The sequence below is a fragment of the Hyla sarda genome, chromosome 4 (genome assembly GCF_029499605.1).
Source record: "Hyla sarda isolate aHylSar1 chromosome 4, aHylSar1.hap1, whole genome shotgun sequence".
Classification (NCBI taxonomy): domain Eukaryota; kingdom Metazoa; phylum Chordata; class Amphibia; order Anura; family Hylidae; genus Hyla; species Hyla sarda.
This window is the reverse complement of record NC_079192.1, coordinates 326,032,258-326,049,027: the sequence shown is the minus strand read 5'-3', so window position 1 is coordinate 326,049,027 and position 16,770 is coordinate 326,032,258. Positions and strand designations below refer to the sequence as shown.

At 43.4% G+C, this 16,770-nt stretch overlaps 2 protein-coding genes and 1 pseudogene across 4 annotated transcripts in view; 1 reads left to right on the top strand and 2 right to left on the bottom strand.

Moving 5' to 3' along the window:
• RGS14 (regulator of G protein signaling 14) overlaps positions 1–16,770 on the bottom strand; it is a 121,805-nt gene that overhangs the window by 88,645 nt on the left and 16,390 nt on the right. Inside the window, exons 1-2 of one of the 3 annotated variants that reach the window (XM_056574999.1) lie at positions 13,508–13,678; positions 9,791–9,919 (exon numbers count right to left, since the gene is read on the bottom strand). In XM_056574999.1, coding sequence (XP_056430974.1) covers positions 9,791–9,919; positions 13,508–13,510 — 132 coding nt within the window. In that variant the 5' untranslated portion in view covers positions 13,511–13,678. Of the gene's footprint in view, positions 1–9,790; positions 9,920–12,847; positions 12,949–13,507; positions 13,679–16,770 lie in introns of those variants that run through there. The other 2 variants (XM_056574996.1, XM_056574995.1) reach the window with 2 other exon arrangements.
• The window catches only part of LOC130369578 (uncharacterized), a 115,605-nt gene continuing 112,474 nt past the window's right edge, over positions 13,640–16,770 (top strand). The window contains exon 1 of the mRNA XM_056574993.1: positions 13,640–13,758. The gene's annotated coding sequence lies outside the window, so the exon portion shown is untranslated. The remainder of the gene's footprint in view (positions 13,759–16,770) is intronic.
• LOC130268132 (U6 spliceosomal RNA) lies at positions 13,800–13,900 on the bottom strand (annotated as a pseudogene).

Here is a 16,770-nt window from a genome sequence, read left to right as displayed (position 1 = left end):
TAATAGAAGTAATTTACAAATCTGTTTAACTTTCTAGAGCCAGTTGATATATTTAAAAAAAAAAAAAAAAGTTTTTTCCTGGAATACGCCTTTATGGTCTATTCACACTTACAGTATTCTGTGCAGATTTGACGAGCAGATTTGATGCGCAGGATTTTCTGCTGCAGATTTCAATATAAACTGAACACAGCTTGGGCATCAACTCTGCGCAGAATACTGTAGGTGGGAATAGACCCATAAAGTTTTGCCAAGATGTACAACATATAAAACGTTTTTGCACCTGACAGTGCCCATTTAAATTCTAAAGTAAATACATTCAAGCCCCAACCCCTCTGATGTCATGGGAACCAACAGATACCTTTTATCTTGACAGAAGAGGACAGCTTCACATCAGTAATAGTGCATAGTCCAGTTGTGGGTTTAAAATTATAGGTGAGTCACTATGACAGTCGAATGAACAATGCCTACAATGTAGTGTGCTCTTATCCCTCTCCTGTGATTTACAGTACAAGGAATAGTACACATAGAGGTCATTTCTAAATTTATACTGGTATAGAATCTAAGAAGATTAGCTGCTTTTAAGAAAATTAGGATTAACTAATAACTGCCCTTTATAGAGCCAAATGAAAATAAGTCTAGAAAGTTGGAGTTCTTTGAATCTAGAAAAGCAATGTAGCCAAGAAAATGGAAAAAGAGAATTTTCATTGCCCTGCATTCTGGCACATTAATAAAGACAGTGGTCTCAAACTGTGGCCCTCCAGATGTGGCAAAACTTCAGCTCCCAGCATGCCTGGACAGCCAACGGCTGTCCAGGCATGCTGGAAGCTGAAGTTTTGCCACATCTGGAGGGCCACAGTTTGAGACCACTGAATAAAGATGAGTTATTTCAACTTCCTTTTCGAAAGCAGAAACTCTGGTCTGATGCAACATCAACCGGACTGGGATATTACACCCACATGGCATAGCAACTCAATGTGTTTACATATCTTGTTATTTACAACATAAATTGCGAAGAGAAACTGCGATGAGGAGCCTTTAGGATATATAACAACCTTGACTGACTGAGCACGATCCATAGAATAATCCTCATAGACTGTAAGCTTATGACAACAGTGTGTAATATTGCAATGTCTGATATTTGTCTTCATTTTTACCCTGTAAAATTTTAAAATGATGGTAAATCTATTGGTGCTATACAAATAAATATCATTATTATTATTATTGTTATTATGCTCTTGGGGACGAAGGGCGTACCTGTAAGCCCTCGTCCCGCTCCCTTTCTATGAGGTGGGGTCATGAGCTGACCCCGCGTCATAACGGGTCGGTCCCGGCGGCTATCAATGGCCGGGACCTGTGTCCAATGGCGGACACCACCGACCTATTAGATGCCGCAATCAAAGTTGATCATGGCGTCTATTTTCTTTATTTTACAAATAAAAAAAAATGCAGTGTCCCAATCAGTTGAGAGGACGGCGGTAGGGCCCTTACCTGCCTCCTTGCCATCCGATCTGTCGCTGAATGCTCCAGGAAGCCTCAGCAGCCTGGAGCACTGAACTGAATGAATAACACTGAACAATGCTATGCTATAGCATAACAATGAACAGTGTATGCAACCAGAAGATTGCATGGTATAGTCCCCTATGGGGACTATAAAATAGTGTAAAAAAAAGAAGAAGAAAAAAAGTTAATAAATGTGAATTAACCTCTTCCTTATTAAAAGTTAGAATCACCCCCCTTTTCCTATAAAAAAAAAATATGTAAACAAAAATAAACATATGTGGTATCACCGTGTGCGTAAATGTCTGAACTATACAAATGTAACGTTACGAGGTCAATGGCGTATACGTAAAAAAAAATTACAAAATGGATGTTTTTTTGTTTTTTTTATTTTGCCTCACAAATATTTTTTTTCTGGTTTCACCGTAGAATTGGTGGGGAAATGATTAATGGTATTACAAAGTAAAATTTGTAGCGCAAAAAACAATCCCTCATATGGGTCTGTAGGTGGAAAATTGAAAGTGTTATGATTTTTTAGAAGGGGAGACGGAAAAAACGAAAGTGCAAAAATGAAAAATGGCCCTGTCCTCAAGGGGTAATTATTATTATTATTAGTAGTAGTAGTAGTAATAATAATAACAAAAATAATAACCTTAAATAATAACAATTTAAGACACTTCTTACATAGAATGTGTCGGCAGATAAGAACCATTTGGTCCATCTAGTCTGACCAATAATCTGATAGCCTTATGCTTATCTCTATCTTATATGGAGGATAGCCTTATGCCTATCTCTATCTTATATGAAGGATAGCCTTATGCCTATCTCTATCTTATATGAAGGATAGCCTTATGCTTATCTCTATCTTATATGAAGGATAGCCTTATGCTTATCTCTATCTTATATGAAGGGTAGCCTTATGCTTATATCTATCTTATATGAAGGATAGCCTTATACCTATCCCTATCTTATATGAAGGATAACCTTATGCTTATCTCTATCTTATATGGAGGATATCCTTATACCTATCTCTATCTTATATGAAGGATAACCTTATGCTTATCTCTATCTTATATGAAGGATAACCTTATGCTTATCTCTATCTTATATGAAGGATAGCCTTATACCTATCTCTATCTTATATGAAGGATAGCCTTATGCTTATCTCTATCTTATATGAAGGATAGCCTTATGCTTATCTCTATCTTATATGAAGGAAAACCTTATGCTTATCTCTATCTTATATGGAGGATATCCTTATACCTATCTCTATCTTATATGAAGGATAACCTTATGCTTATCTCTATCTTATATGAAGGATAGCCTTATGCTTATCTCTATCTTATATGGAGGATAGCCTTATGCCTATCTCTATCTTATATGAAGGATAGCCTTATGCTTATATCTATCTTATATGAAGGATAGCCTTATACCTATCTCTATCTTATATGAAGGATAACCTTATGCTTATCTCTATCTTATATGAAGGATAGCCTTATGCTTATCTCTATCTTATATGAAGGATAACCTTATGCTTATCTCTATCTTATATGAAGGATAACCTTATGCTTATCTCTATCTTATATGAAGGATAGCCTTATACCTATCTCTATCTTATATGAAGGATAGCCTTATGCTTATCTCTATCTTATATGAAGGATAGCCTTATGCTTATCTCTATCTTATATGAAGGATAACCTTATGCTTATCTCTATCTTATATGGAGGATATCCTTATACCTATCTCTATCTTATATGAAGGATAACCTTATGCTTATCTCTATCTTATATGAAGGATAACCTTATGTTTATCTCTGTCTTATATGGAGGATATCCTTATACCTATCTCTATCTTATATGAAGGATAACCTTATGCTTATCTCTATCTTATATGGAGGATATCCTTATACCTATCTCTATCTTATATGAAGGATAGCCTTATGCTTATATCTATCTTATATGAAGGATAGCCTTATACCTATCTCTATCTTATATGAAGGATAGCCTTATACCTATCTCTATCTTATATGAAGGATAACCTTATGCTTATCTCTATCTTATATGAAGGATAACCTTATGCTTATCTCTATCTTATATGAAGGATAGCCTTATGCCTATGTCTATCTTATATGAAGGATAACCTTATGCTTATCTCTATCTTATATGAAGGATAGCCTTATACCTATCTCTATCTTATATGAAGGATAGCCTTATGTCTATCTCATGCATGCTTAAACTCCTTCACTGTATTTGCAGCTACCACTTCTGCAGGAAGGCTATTCCATGCATCCACTACTCTCTCAGTAAAGTAATACTTCCTGATATTGCTGCATAACCCTTTACCCCTCTAATTTACAACTATAACTATGTCCTTCTTGACTCCAAATTATAAGGTTTGTATTGAAAATGATTTTTAACAAGTAAATAGGGAAATGTCAATCATGTGAGTATATGGTTGAAAGAAGCAGCGGAGAAGAACATCCTCTGGGATACAGGAATTTTTGGTCATATATAAAAAATTGTGCATAACATGTCCTGACTAAGGATCTTTTAACTTTGTCATGAGTCAAATAGTTTATGTCACGATGCCGGCTGGCAGGTAGTGGATCCTCTGTGCCAGAGAGGGATTGGCGTGGACCGTGCTAGAGGATCGGTTCTAAGTCACTACTGGTTTTCACCAGAGCCCGCCGCAAAGCGGGATGGTCTTGCTGCGGCGGTAGTGACCAGGTCGTATCCCCTAGCAACGGCTCAACCTCTCTGGCTGCTGAAGATAGGCGCGGTACAAGGGAGTAGACAGAAGCAAGGTCGGACGTAGCAGAAGGTCGGGGCAGGCAGCAAGGATCGTAGTCAGGGGCAACGGCAGAAGGTCTGGAATCACAGGCAAGGAACACACAAGGAACGCTTTCACTGGCACTAGGGCAACAAGATCCGGCGAGGGAGTGAAGGGGAAGTGAGGTGATATAGGGAAGTGCACAGGTGTAAACACTAATTGGAACCACTGCACCAATCAGCGGTGCAGTGGCCCTTTAAATCGCAAAGACCCGGCGCGCGCGCGCCCTAGGGAGCGGGGCCGCGCGCGCCGGGACAGAACTGACGGGGAGCGAGTAAGGTACGGGAGCCGGGGTGCGCATCGCGAGCGGGCGCTACCCGCATCGCGAATCGCATCCCGGCCGGAGGTGGTAACGCAGCGCCCCGGGTCCGTGGAACCGACCGGGGCGCTGCAGTGAGGGAAGTGTAGCGAGCGCTCCGGGGAGGAGCGGGGACCCGGAGCGCTCGGCGTAACAGTACCCCCCCCCTTGGGTCTCCCCCTCTTCTTGGGGCCTGAGAACCTGAGGATCAGACTTTTGTCCAGGATATTGTCCTCAGGTTCCCAGGACCTCTCTTCTGGACCACAACCCTCCCAATCCACTAAAAAAAAAGTTCTTCCCCTGACCTTTTTAGAGGCCAAAATCTCTTTGACAGAGAAGATGTCCGAGGAGCCGGAAACAGGAGTGGGAGGAACAGATTTAGGAGAAAAACGGTTGAGGATGAGAGGTTTAAGAAGAGAGACGTGAAAGGCATTAGGGATACGAAGAGAAGGAGGAAGAAGAAGTTTGTAAGAGACAGGATTAATTTGACACAAAACTTTAAAAGGACCAAGATAGCGTGGTCCCAACTTATAGCTCGGGACACGGAAACGGACATATTTAGCGGAGAGCCATACCTTGTCTCCAGGGGAAAAAATGGGAGGAGCTCTTCTTTTCTTATCTGCGAATCTCTTCATGCGAGAAGAAGCCTGTAAGAGAGAATTTTGGGTCTCTTTCCATATGGTGGAAAGATCACGAGAAATTTCATCCACAGCGGGCAGACCAGAGGGCAAGGGGGTAGGGAGGGGGGGAAGAGGGTGACGGCCGTACACCACGAAAAACGGAGATTTGGAGGAAGATTCAGAGATTCTGAAATTATACGAGAATTCGGCCCAAGGTAGAAGATCTGCCCAGTCATCCTGGCGGGAGGAAACAAAATGTCGTAAATAGTCACCCAAGATCTGGTTAATTCTCTCTACTTGTCCATTGGATTGAGGATGGTATGCAGAAGAAAAATTTAATTTAATCTTGAGTTGTTTACAGAGAGCCCTCCAGAATTTAGACACAAATTGGACGCCTCTATCCGAGACGATCTGTGTAGGCAACCCGTGAAGACGAAAAATGTGTACAAAAAATTGTTTAGCCAACTGAGGCGCTGAAGGAAGACCAGGAAGAGGGATGAAATGTGCCATTTTGGAGAATCGATCAACGACCACCCAAATAACAGTGTTGCCATGGGATGGGGGTAAGTCAGTAATAAAATCCATACCAATCAGAGACCAAGGCTGTTCGGGGACAGGTAGAGGATGAAGAAAACCAGCGGGCTTCTGGCGAGGAGTCTTATCCCGGGCACAGATAGTGCAGGCTCGCACAAAGTCCACCACATCAGTCTCTAGAGTCGGCCACCAATAGAAGCGAGAGATGAGTTGCACAGATTTCTTGATGCCCGCATGACCTGCGAGATGGGAGGAGTGACCCCATTTGAGGATCCCAAGGCGTTGGCGTGGAGAAACAAAGGTCTTTCCTGGAGGAGTTTGCCTGATGGAGGCTGGAGAAGTGGAAATCAGGCAGTCAGGAGGAATGATGTGTTGAGGAGAGAGTTCAATTTCAGAGGCATCTGAGGAACGAGAGAGAGCATCGGCCCTAATGTTTTTATCAGCAGGCCGAAAGTGAATTTCAAAATTAAATCGGGCAAAGAACAGAGACCACCTGGCCTGACGAGGATTCAGCCGTTGGGCAGACTGGAGGTAGGAGAGGTTCTTGTGATCGGTGTAAATAATAACTGGAAATCTTGATCCCTCCAGCAGATGCCTCCATTCCTCAAGTGCTAATTTAATGGCTAGAAGCTCTCGATCCCCGATGGAGTAGTTCCTCTCCGCCGGAGAGAAGGTCCTGGAAAAAAAACCACAAGTAACAGCATGCCCGGAAGAGTTTTTTTGTAGAAGGACAGCTCCAGCTCCCACTGAGGAGGCATCAACCTCCAATAGGAAGGGTTTAGATGGGTCAGGTCTGGAGAGCACGGGAGCCGAAGAAAAGGCAGACTTGAGTCGTTTAAAGGCGTCTTCCGCTTGAGGAGGCCAAGACTTGGGATCGGCATTTTTTTTTGTTAAAGCCACAATAGGAGCCACAATGGTAGAAAAATGTGGAATAAATTGCCTGTAATAATTGGCGAACCCCAAAAAACGTTGGATGGCACGGAGTCCGGAGGGGCGTGGCCAATCTAAGACGGCAGAGAGTTTATCTGGGTCCATTTGTAGTCCCTGGCCAGAGACCAAGTATCCTAGAAAAGGAAGAGATTGGCATTCAAACAGACATTTCTCTATTTTGGCATAGAGTTGATTATCACGAAGTCTCTGAAGAACCATACGGACATGCTGGCGGTGTTCTTCAAGATTGGCAGAAAAAATCAGGATATCGTCCAGATATACAACAACACAGGAGTATAGTAGATCACGAAAAATTTCATTAACAAAGTCTTGGAAGACGGCAGGGGCGTTGCATAGACCAAAGGGCATGACCAGATACTCAAAGTGTCCATCTCTGGTGTTAAATGCCGTTTTCCATTCATCCCCCTCTCTGATGCGGATGAGATTATAAGCACCTCTTAAGTCCAGTTTGGTAAAAATATGGGCACCTTGGAGACGATCAAAGAGTTCAGAGATGAGGGGTAGGGGGTAGCGGTTCTTAACCGTGATTTTATTAAGACCGCGGTAGTCAATGCAAGGACGTAGAGAGCCATCTTTTTTGGACACAAAGAAAAATCCGGCTCCGGCAGGAGAGGAGGATTTACGGATAAAGCCCTTTTTTAAATTTTCTTGGACGTATTCAGACATGGCAAGAGTCTCTGGGACGGACAGAGGATAGATTCTGCCCCGGGGTGGAGTAGTGCCCGGGAGGAGGTCAATGGGACAATCATAAGGCCTGTGAGGAGGTAGAGTCTCAGCTTGTTTTTTGCAAAAAACGTCCGCAAAGTCCATATAGGCCTTAGGGAGACCGGTTACATGAGGAAGCACAGGGACACGGCAAGGTTTACTGGGAACCGGTTTTAAGCAGTCCTTGGAACAAGAGGGCCCCCAACTCTTGATCTCCCCAGTGGACCAATCCAGGATTGGGGAATGGAGTTGAAGCCAGGGAAGTCCAAGAAGGATTTCAGAAGTGCAATTGGGGAGGACCAACAGTTCAATCCTCTCGTGATGAGATCCGATGCACATTAGAAGGGGCTCCGTGCGGAAACGTATAGTACAGTCCAATCTTTCATTGTTTACACAATTGATGTAGAGGGGTCTGGCGAGACTGGTCACCGGGATGTTGAACCTGTTGACGAGAGAGGCTAAGATGAAATTTCCTGCAGATCCAGAGTCCAAGAAGGCCACAGCAGAGAAGGAGAAGGCAGAGGCAGACATCCGCACAGGCACAGTAAGACGTGGAGAAGCAGAGTAGACATCAAGGACTGTCTCACCTTTGTGCGGAGTCAGCGGACGTCTTTCCAGGCGGGGAGGACGGATAGGACAATCCTTCAGGAAGTGTTCGGTACTAGCACAGTACAGGCAGAGATTCTCCATGCGGCGTCGTGTCCTCTCTTGGGGTGTCAGGCGAGACCGGTCGACCTGCATAGCCTCCACGGCGGGAGGCACAGGAACAGATTGCAGGGGACCAGAGGAGAGAGGAGCCGGGGAGAAGAAACGCCTCGTGCGAACAGAGTCCATATCCTGGCGGAGCTCCTGACGCCGTTCGGAAAAACGCATGTCAATGCGAGTGGCAAGATGGATGAGTTCATGTAGGTTAGCAGGGATTTCTCGTGCGGCCAGAACATCTTTAATGTTGCTGGATAGGCCTTTTTTAAAGGTCGCGCAGAGTGCCTCATTATTCCAGGATAATTCTGAAGCAAGGGTACGGAACTGTACGGCATACTCGCCAACGGAAGAATTACCCTGGACCAGGTTCAACAGGGCAGTCTCAGCAGAAGAGGCTCGGGCAGGTTCCTCAAAGACACTTCGAATTTCCGAGAAGAAGGAGTGTACAGAGGCAGTGACGGGGTCATTGCGGTCCCAGAGCGGTGTGGCCCAAGCCAGGGCTTTTCCAGACAGCAGGCTGACTACGAAAGCCACCTTAGACCTTTCAGTGGGGAACTGGTCCGACATCATCTCCAAGTGTAATGAACATTGGGAAAGAAAGCCACGGCAAAACTTAGAGTCCCCATCAAATTTATCCGGCAAGGATAGTCGTATTCCAGAAGCGGCCACTCGCTGCGGAGGAGGTACAGGAGCTGGCGGAGGAGATGATTGCTGGAGCTGTGGTAGTAACTGTTGTAGCATAACAGTCAGTTGAGACAGCTGTTGGCCTTGTTGCGCAATCTGTTGTGACTGCTGGGCGACCACCGTGGTGAGGTCAGCGACAACTGGCAGAGGAACTTCAGCGGGATCCATGGCCGGATCTACTGTCACGATGCCGGCTGGCAGGTAGTGGATCCTCTGTGCCAGAGAGGGATTGGCGTGGACCGTGCTAGAGGATCGGTTCTAAGTCACTACTGGTTTTCACCAGAGCCCGCCGCAAAGCGGGATGGTCTTGCTGCGGCGGTAGTGACCAGGTCGTATCCCCTAGCAACGGCTCAACCTCTCTGGCTGCTGAAGATAGGCGCGGTACAAGGGAGTAGACAGAAGCAAGGTCGGACGTAGCAGAAGGTCGGGGCAGGCAGCAAGGATCGTAGTCAGGGGCAACGGCAGAAGGTCTGGAATCACAGGCAAGGAACACACAAGGAACGCTTTCACTGGCACTAGGGCAACAAGATCCGGCGAGGGAGTGAAGGGGAAGTGAGGTGATATAGGGAAGTGCACAGGTGTAAACACTAATTGGAACCACTGCACCAATCAGCGGTGCAGTGGCCCTTTAAATCGCAAAGACCCGGCGCGCGCGCGCCCTAGGGAGCGGGGCCGCGCGCGCCGGGACAGAACTGACGGGGAGCGAGTAAGGTACGGGAGCCGGGGTGCGCATCGCGAGCGGGCGCTACCCGCATCGCGAATCGCATCCCGGCCGGAGGTGGTAACGCAGCGCCCCGGGTCCGTGGAACCGACCGGGGCGCTGCAGTGAGGGAAGTGTAGCGAGCGCTCCGGGGAGGAGCGGGGACCCGGAGCGCTCGGCGTAACAGTTTAAACTGATGCCTTCAACCCCTTCACACTTGTGGAGGGCAAAGCTGTCAACTCTTGGCAATGAGACAAGTCTTTTTCTCACCTCCCTCTTCTGCAGCGAACGGTTGATGTAGAACGATTTGGAAGCTCTGAATTTATTCCTCAGCGTGGACAGTCGAGTTTTTGTGTTTCTGGCCTCCCAGAAAGAGAATTCCAAAAATTGAAGGGAACGCTAAGAATAAAAAGAGAAGGACATGTTTGAAGATATACAGTTATTAATGAGTCCTGTCCGGTTCAGTGGAAAATTATTCTCTGACATCTACATCTGCTAGACATTTTTAAACAACTCCCTATTACACTAAGTGAATTTTGGCTTTTCCAAAGAGCTTTACAAGTCATGAAAAAAATGCTAAACAAATCAGACAAATGTTCTAAATATATCCATAGTTGACACAGAGCTACGGATTCCTGCAGCATTGGGGTCGGAACTAGAGGAAAATATCCATCTTTGCACCCTTTCAGACTAGCTGCACATAGACAAATTATGATGACTGGCTGAAATAAGATTGTTACACGTACAGCCCCAAGCAAACATTATGGAATCCCTTTACCTAAAAATCTGTCATCAGTTTTACCTGCAGTAACCTGATAGTACCTGATATAAATGGCGCACGTGCTCCTAAGCACTTTTTTTATTCGACTTTTGGCTGTAAGCAAAAAGCTACAAACGATCTTACAAAAGTCAATTTAAGTTTTCACTTTGCAGTGGTAACGCTTATCAATTGCCAATGTCGCCCAAAAAAAAAATCACAAACCCCTCTGAAAAAATTGCAAAGCCCTCCAAGACTGTGCAAGTCTACACCCCTGACCTGGCGTACAAAACTGCCTTTGGAAAGCACTCACTGTTGCAACTGCAACTTTTTGTGCAGAAAAGTCACAGAGAAGAGGAATCTTGCACCAAATTTTTGACCCTCCCGAGACAGTGTCATAGTTATTTCGAACATAAGCAAAACCAAAGCAATAATGAATGACTTCAAAGAAAACACACTTAGTAAAGACACAATGATAAATCTCCAGAAATCTGTCTCAGTAAAATGAAAATCTAGATGATACATCTATAAAACCACCGTGTCTGCATAACTGAATAGTGGAAGTGGTACTATATGAAAGCATTGTAGTTTGCAGAATAAATATAGAAACTTGAACAATAAAAATAAAGAACATAGTATTTTCTTAAAGGAGTAGTGCAGTAAAACATAACTTAGGGGATAAGTTATAGATCGCTGGGGGGGGATTCCGAGACCTCTGGGACCCCCCGCAAGCTCCTGAACCGGGCCCCGGCAGTCTGCCCGAAGAAGCCATTCCGACCCCCCGCAGGAAGCAGCGGCCAACACGCCCCCTCTATGTATCTCGTCCAGGGGTCGACACCCCCTTCCAGCAGACTGTCGAGGCCCCATTCAGGAGATCGCGGGTCAGACCCCCCGCAATCTATACCTTATCCTCTATTCTTTGGATAGGGAATAAGTTACTGTATATTTCACTACAGAACTCCTTTAAATAGGTGGAATTTCTTATGGGAAAAAAACACTGAGCGTAAGACCTTGCTGTATCTGAAAGCATGTATGGAATGTCTAGTAAGTGAAGTATCCTGCTGGTCATGAACCAACTGACTTGGCTGTGCTTACATTACATTGATTATTTCATAGGATATTTAACAACATACATAATTAGGAGTAAGAACATGATATGTAGTTAGGGTTAAGGCATATTTCTTGACATAGAGCTATGTTCCCTCCCTCTCTCGGTCCTATTCAAGAAGCATGTAGCACTTAGCAATTCCTTTCTAATTTGAAGATTCCTTGGGGGAGATTTATCACTGAGTTGTTTTGTATGTTATTTTTAAAGTTATTTTTATTGTTTTTGCCATTCAAGCGCATAATTTATCATATGTGTGATAATTAATGTGCAAGTCCTAAAACTAACAAAATGACTTCACAACACCATTTATAACGCTGTAAGGGCAAGGTCACACTGGGTGCACATGCAGCGTATTTCACGCTGCGGATGTGCCGACGGCAGTCACAGGGTGACCGCACAGAGAGTTTCTGGCTGCGGCCCGCTACCTTTGTGTGTCCGCTCATAGTGGCGGATTTCCCGCTGTACAAATCCACTGCTACGAGCGGACACACAGAACTACCCTCTGTGACTGCTGTTGGAGCATCAGCAGGGTGAAATACACTGTTATTTCAACCACTGTGACCCTGTCCTAAAGCGGGTTTCTAGAGCAGAACTGGAGGTGGTCTATGTTTGTGTTGTAATTTTGTGTTTTGTTTTTTTTAATCGCAAATGATAAATTAATGACCACTGTAAAGTTAAAGTCTTCAGAAATCACTTATATTATAAATGAAAAAAATTGGCAAAAAAATATGCAAATCCCCAAAAATTTCCAAAAAACTATGCAAATTAGATCAATAACAAGTAAAAAAAAATAAAAAAAAGATTCATAAATATCTAAATATTTTACAAACTTTTCCAGTACTTGTAGATGCAAATGAAAATCACCTCCACCTTCTTATGTCTTAAACTCCTGTGTTTTTAGCCCCAAATTGTACACATTTTTTGGGGTGAAAACTATAACCTGCTTATAATAAAATGTACAATGTATAGTTAAATAATAGTGTGCAATATGTGCATTGGCCAACATCACTTTCCCACTTACCCTTATTTACTTCTTTTATGTCCAATATCCTCTTATTTTACATTTCACAACTATTTATTGATTCATCAAGAGATATGTCTCCATCTTTAACCCATTGGGGGGCATATTCATAAACTACTGTCATTTCTGTTACAGCAATAACAATCACACTTTTTTTTCTCCCTTTATTTTTGCACCACTTTTTTTTTTTTTTTGCCATTCTCTGTAATTTTGGCACCAAATTGTAATTCACAGAAAATTCCACCGGAAGCATCTCACATAATATTTCATGATTACTAAGGCTCAGACATAAAACTGTGTAACTGTGTGGATGAAACAGGGGTTAAATGTGAGTGCAGGTGCAGTGACCGTAAAAAAATAAACCTAAGTAGTATTTTATATTACAATAATTAATTGAATAACACTTTATTCCCCATAAAAAAAATAAAAAAAAACACCAACCATTTTTGGGATTTCTACACAGACAAATGGACTCTCATGATATGACTAGTGTAAACCTTGGATCATTCTCATGTAAAACATTTTAAATATCTGATGGAAACAGTTTTGTGCCAAAATGTTGGCACGGAACACAACATTTTTGACGAAAAGAGTTTTAAATAGGTCCCTCATTATCTTCCATGCTTAGCACTGAGTGTTTTATTGCAAATTATTCAAATGGCTTATTAAAGAGCACCCCAATACTTATTATACACTCTATTAGGGGGAGATTTATCAAAACCTGTTGAGAGGAAAAGTTACTGAGTTGCCCATAGCAACCAATCAGATCTCTTCTTTCACTTTTGAAAAGGCCTCTGGAAAATGAAAGAAGCGATCTGATTGGTTGCTATGGGCAACTCAGCAACTTTTCCTCTAGACATGTTTTGATAAACCTCCCCCTAAATTCTGTACAAAAATTAGTTTCAGTTTCTTAGTTTTCCTTTTCTAAAAACACATATCCCATTGTTTTCTTTTCTTTTTTTATTAAACAAACTTTTAATTCACACAACAATTTGCAATTTATGTAGATAAAAGCAAACAACGCCTATTAGAGGTGAACCAACAAATTGGCAAGTAAGATGGTAAATACACCAAACAATAACGAAAACAGGTATCATGTACCATAATGACATTACTGACAGAATGCACCCCTTCTCCAGTGCTAGTGAACCCCACAATAATCTGTCCCTTCTGGTTATGATCGGACCAAAAGCATTGGAGAATAATACTACAGTGTCCAGGGAAGTGTTTCTCAGCCAGTGTGCCTGAAGCTGTTGCAAAACTACAATTCCCAGCATGCCTTTGGCTGTTTGGAAAACACTACTTTAGAAAATATACTCTTCTCAGGCTTTTGTTTATAACCATTTATTAAGGTAAGTAACAATAACCAGATGACCCAGCAGACAAAATAACAAAAAATATGGAATGCTCCATGAATTTTCAAGTCATCCTTGGACAGGGGCCATGGTAATCTCTCTTTCGTTCTAATTTTAGTATATGTCAGTGGTTCTTAACCTGGGTTCGATCCCCAGGGGTTCGGTGAGTCAGTCCTGGGGGTTCAGCGGGGGAGGTCGCAACAGGACAGGCAAACCAAGCGGCACGTCATCTTTGGTGCTCCGACCACCGGTCCCGAGACCTACTGCTATAGCCGGAGCGGTGGTCGGAGTACTGAAGTGAGCAGTACACAGGAATACAGCCTCCAGCCATACACTGTATATGGCTGGAGGCTGTATGTCTGTGGGGGAACACTGCCTACATCAGTGGTCTTCAACCTGTGGACCTCCAGATGTTGCAAAACTACAACTCCCAGCATGCCCGGACAGCCATTGGCTGTCCGGGCATGCTGGGAGTTGTAGTTTTGCAACATCTGGAGGTCCGCAGGTTGAAGACCACTGGCCTACATAATGTGGGGGAACACTGCTGGCCTAATGTGGGGGAACACTGCCTGCCTAATGTGGGGGAACACTGCCTGCCTAATGTGGGGGAACACTGCCTGCCTAATGTGGGGGAACACTGCCTGCCTAATGTGGGGGAACTATGTCTGCCTAATGTGGGGGAACTCTGTCTGCCTAATGTGGGGGAACTCTGCCTGCCTAATGTGGGGGAACACTGCCTGCCTAATGTGGGGGAACACTGCTTGCCTAATGTGGGGGAACTATGTCTGCCTAATGTGGGGGAACTCTGTCTGCCTAATGTGGGGGAACTCTGCCTGCCTAATGTGGGGGAACACTGCCTGCCTAATGTGGGGGAACACTGCTTGCCTAATGTGGGGGAACTATGTCTGCCTAATGTGGGGGAACTCTGTCTGCCTAATGTGGGGGAACTATGTCTGCCTAATGTGGGGGAACACTGCCAGCCTAATGTGGGAGAACACTGCCTGCCTAATGTGGGGGAACTCTGTCTGCCTAATGTGGGGGAATACTGTCTGCCTAATGTGGGGGAACTCTGTCTGTCTAATGTGGGAGAACACTGCCATTGTTGCGAAAATGAAATGAGAGTGGCACTTGCCAAGGTAAAGCCGCGCATTTCTGAACTGGTCTCTGAAAGACAACAGTAGAAGTCACACTGATTTGCAGTAAATATTCATTATGGGGGAGATTTATCAAAACCTGTCCAGAGGAAAAATTGCCCAGTTGCCCATAGCAACCAATCAGCTCGCTTTTTTCATTTTGCAGAGGCCTTGTTAAAAATGAAAGAAGCGATCTGATTGGTTGCTATGGGCAACAGGGCAACTTTTCCTCTGCACAGGTTTTGATAAATCTCTCCCTATGTTTTTATTTTTGTGTGAAAATCATGTTTTCATGGTTTTGTTCTTTGTGCTTAATGGTTTTGTACATTTTGTGCACCTATGTATAAATATATACTTAAATATATACCTCCTATGTTTTGAATTTTGAAAAAATCATATTTTATTTTTCCAATTAAGAGGGGTTCAGTGAATGCGCATATGAAACTGGTGGGGTTCAGTGCCTCCAACAAGGTTAAGAACCACTGGTATATGTGCTGTCGAAGCAAGTGCTTATTTTAACCGGTAATGCCACCATCTTCTCTTCCCTAATTTAGAGCGAACCTGTCGCATCACAGACAATAAAGAATGCTTATATATGTTACTCACTAGGTCGTGCAGATGCTTTTCATGTATTTTTTATGTTTCTATTTTTTGCATTTGGCTCACAAATCTCTCTGATCTGCTGCTCACTCATTCTGACATGAACTTCTCAGGAAGGGGTGTGCCCCAGGCAAGCACTGAGCCCTCCCTCACTCACCATGCATGCATTTCCTCCCTGAGTCTGCTGTGCTAGATCTCATTATCCAATCACAGCAGGCTGCTCTGTAACCCCCTCCTATCTGTTTTCAGACAGGAGTCTGATAGACAGGACAGCAGTGAGCACAGAGGAGTGCTAGTCCCATCCTCCTTTCCTGGACTTTGTCCCAGCCTGTGCTTTAGCTGGGACAAAGATAAAGCTGCAGCCAGACAGGACCATATTCCGGATGGTATGGGGACCCCTAGTGGTCTTTTTTAGAAGCCATGATTTCAATAAAAAGAAAATACTTTTTAGGATGTATATCAGAAAGGTTATTGTTTTATCAAGATGTACAACATATAAAAAGTTTTTGATTCTGACAGTGCCCATTTAATGTTACTCGTGTAAACATCTGTTGCACAACAGTGTGAGATGAATTATGAGTTTTAATTTATTTAGTAGTAATATATTTGTGTAAAGTTCCTATACTCTTCTAGCACTAGATACTCTCCATACAGAACTTCTCTTCTATCTTCTATAAAAATTATCTTCTCTTTCTCTCCTTTGAATGACATTATTTAAACGATTTACTAGTATCTTACAAATGCATTAATATGTCATCTGAATAGAGGGCTGTAACATATTTAATTAAATATTTTTAGCAGCACACATCCAACTGAGCTTTTTCTTACTTCATGTGACAGGTAAACACAGTACAGGCAGATTGTCCAATATTTGTTCAGGAAAGTTGCTATAACAACCCTCCTTCCATATCTCACGTCAGTGCATGACACCAAGGCCCTTAGTCATATCTTAGTGACGGTCCTTGATCATCTGTGCTCATGGAAACCAACCCTTATTGACAGGACATTGCTATACTACAAGCAGAACATGCAGGTTGTGTCTACAAATGTCTTGGAACATGGATCGTAAAATATGCATACGGTCTGTAAAGAATCTCTATAATTTCTTCAACAATAGATCAATACCGAAATGGGACATAACTGTACTACTCAAGGACAGAGTATGTCAGCAGGGAGTTGGGCAGTATTGGCACCAAGTAAGCTATAGGCTTAAAGGGGTACTCCACCCCTAGACATCTTATCCCCTATCCTGCCGCTGGGGACCCCTACAATATAG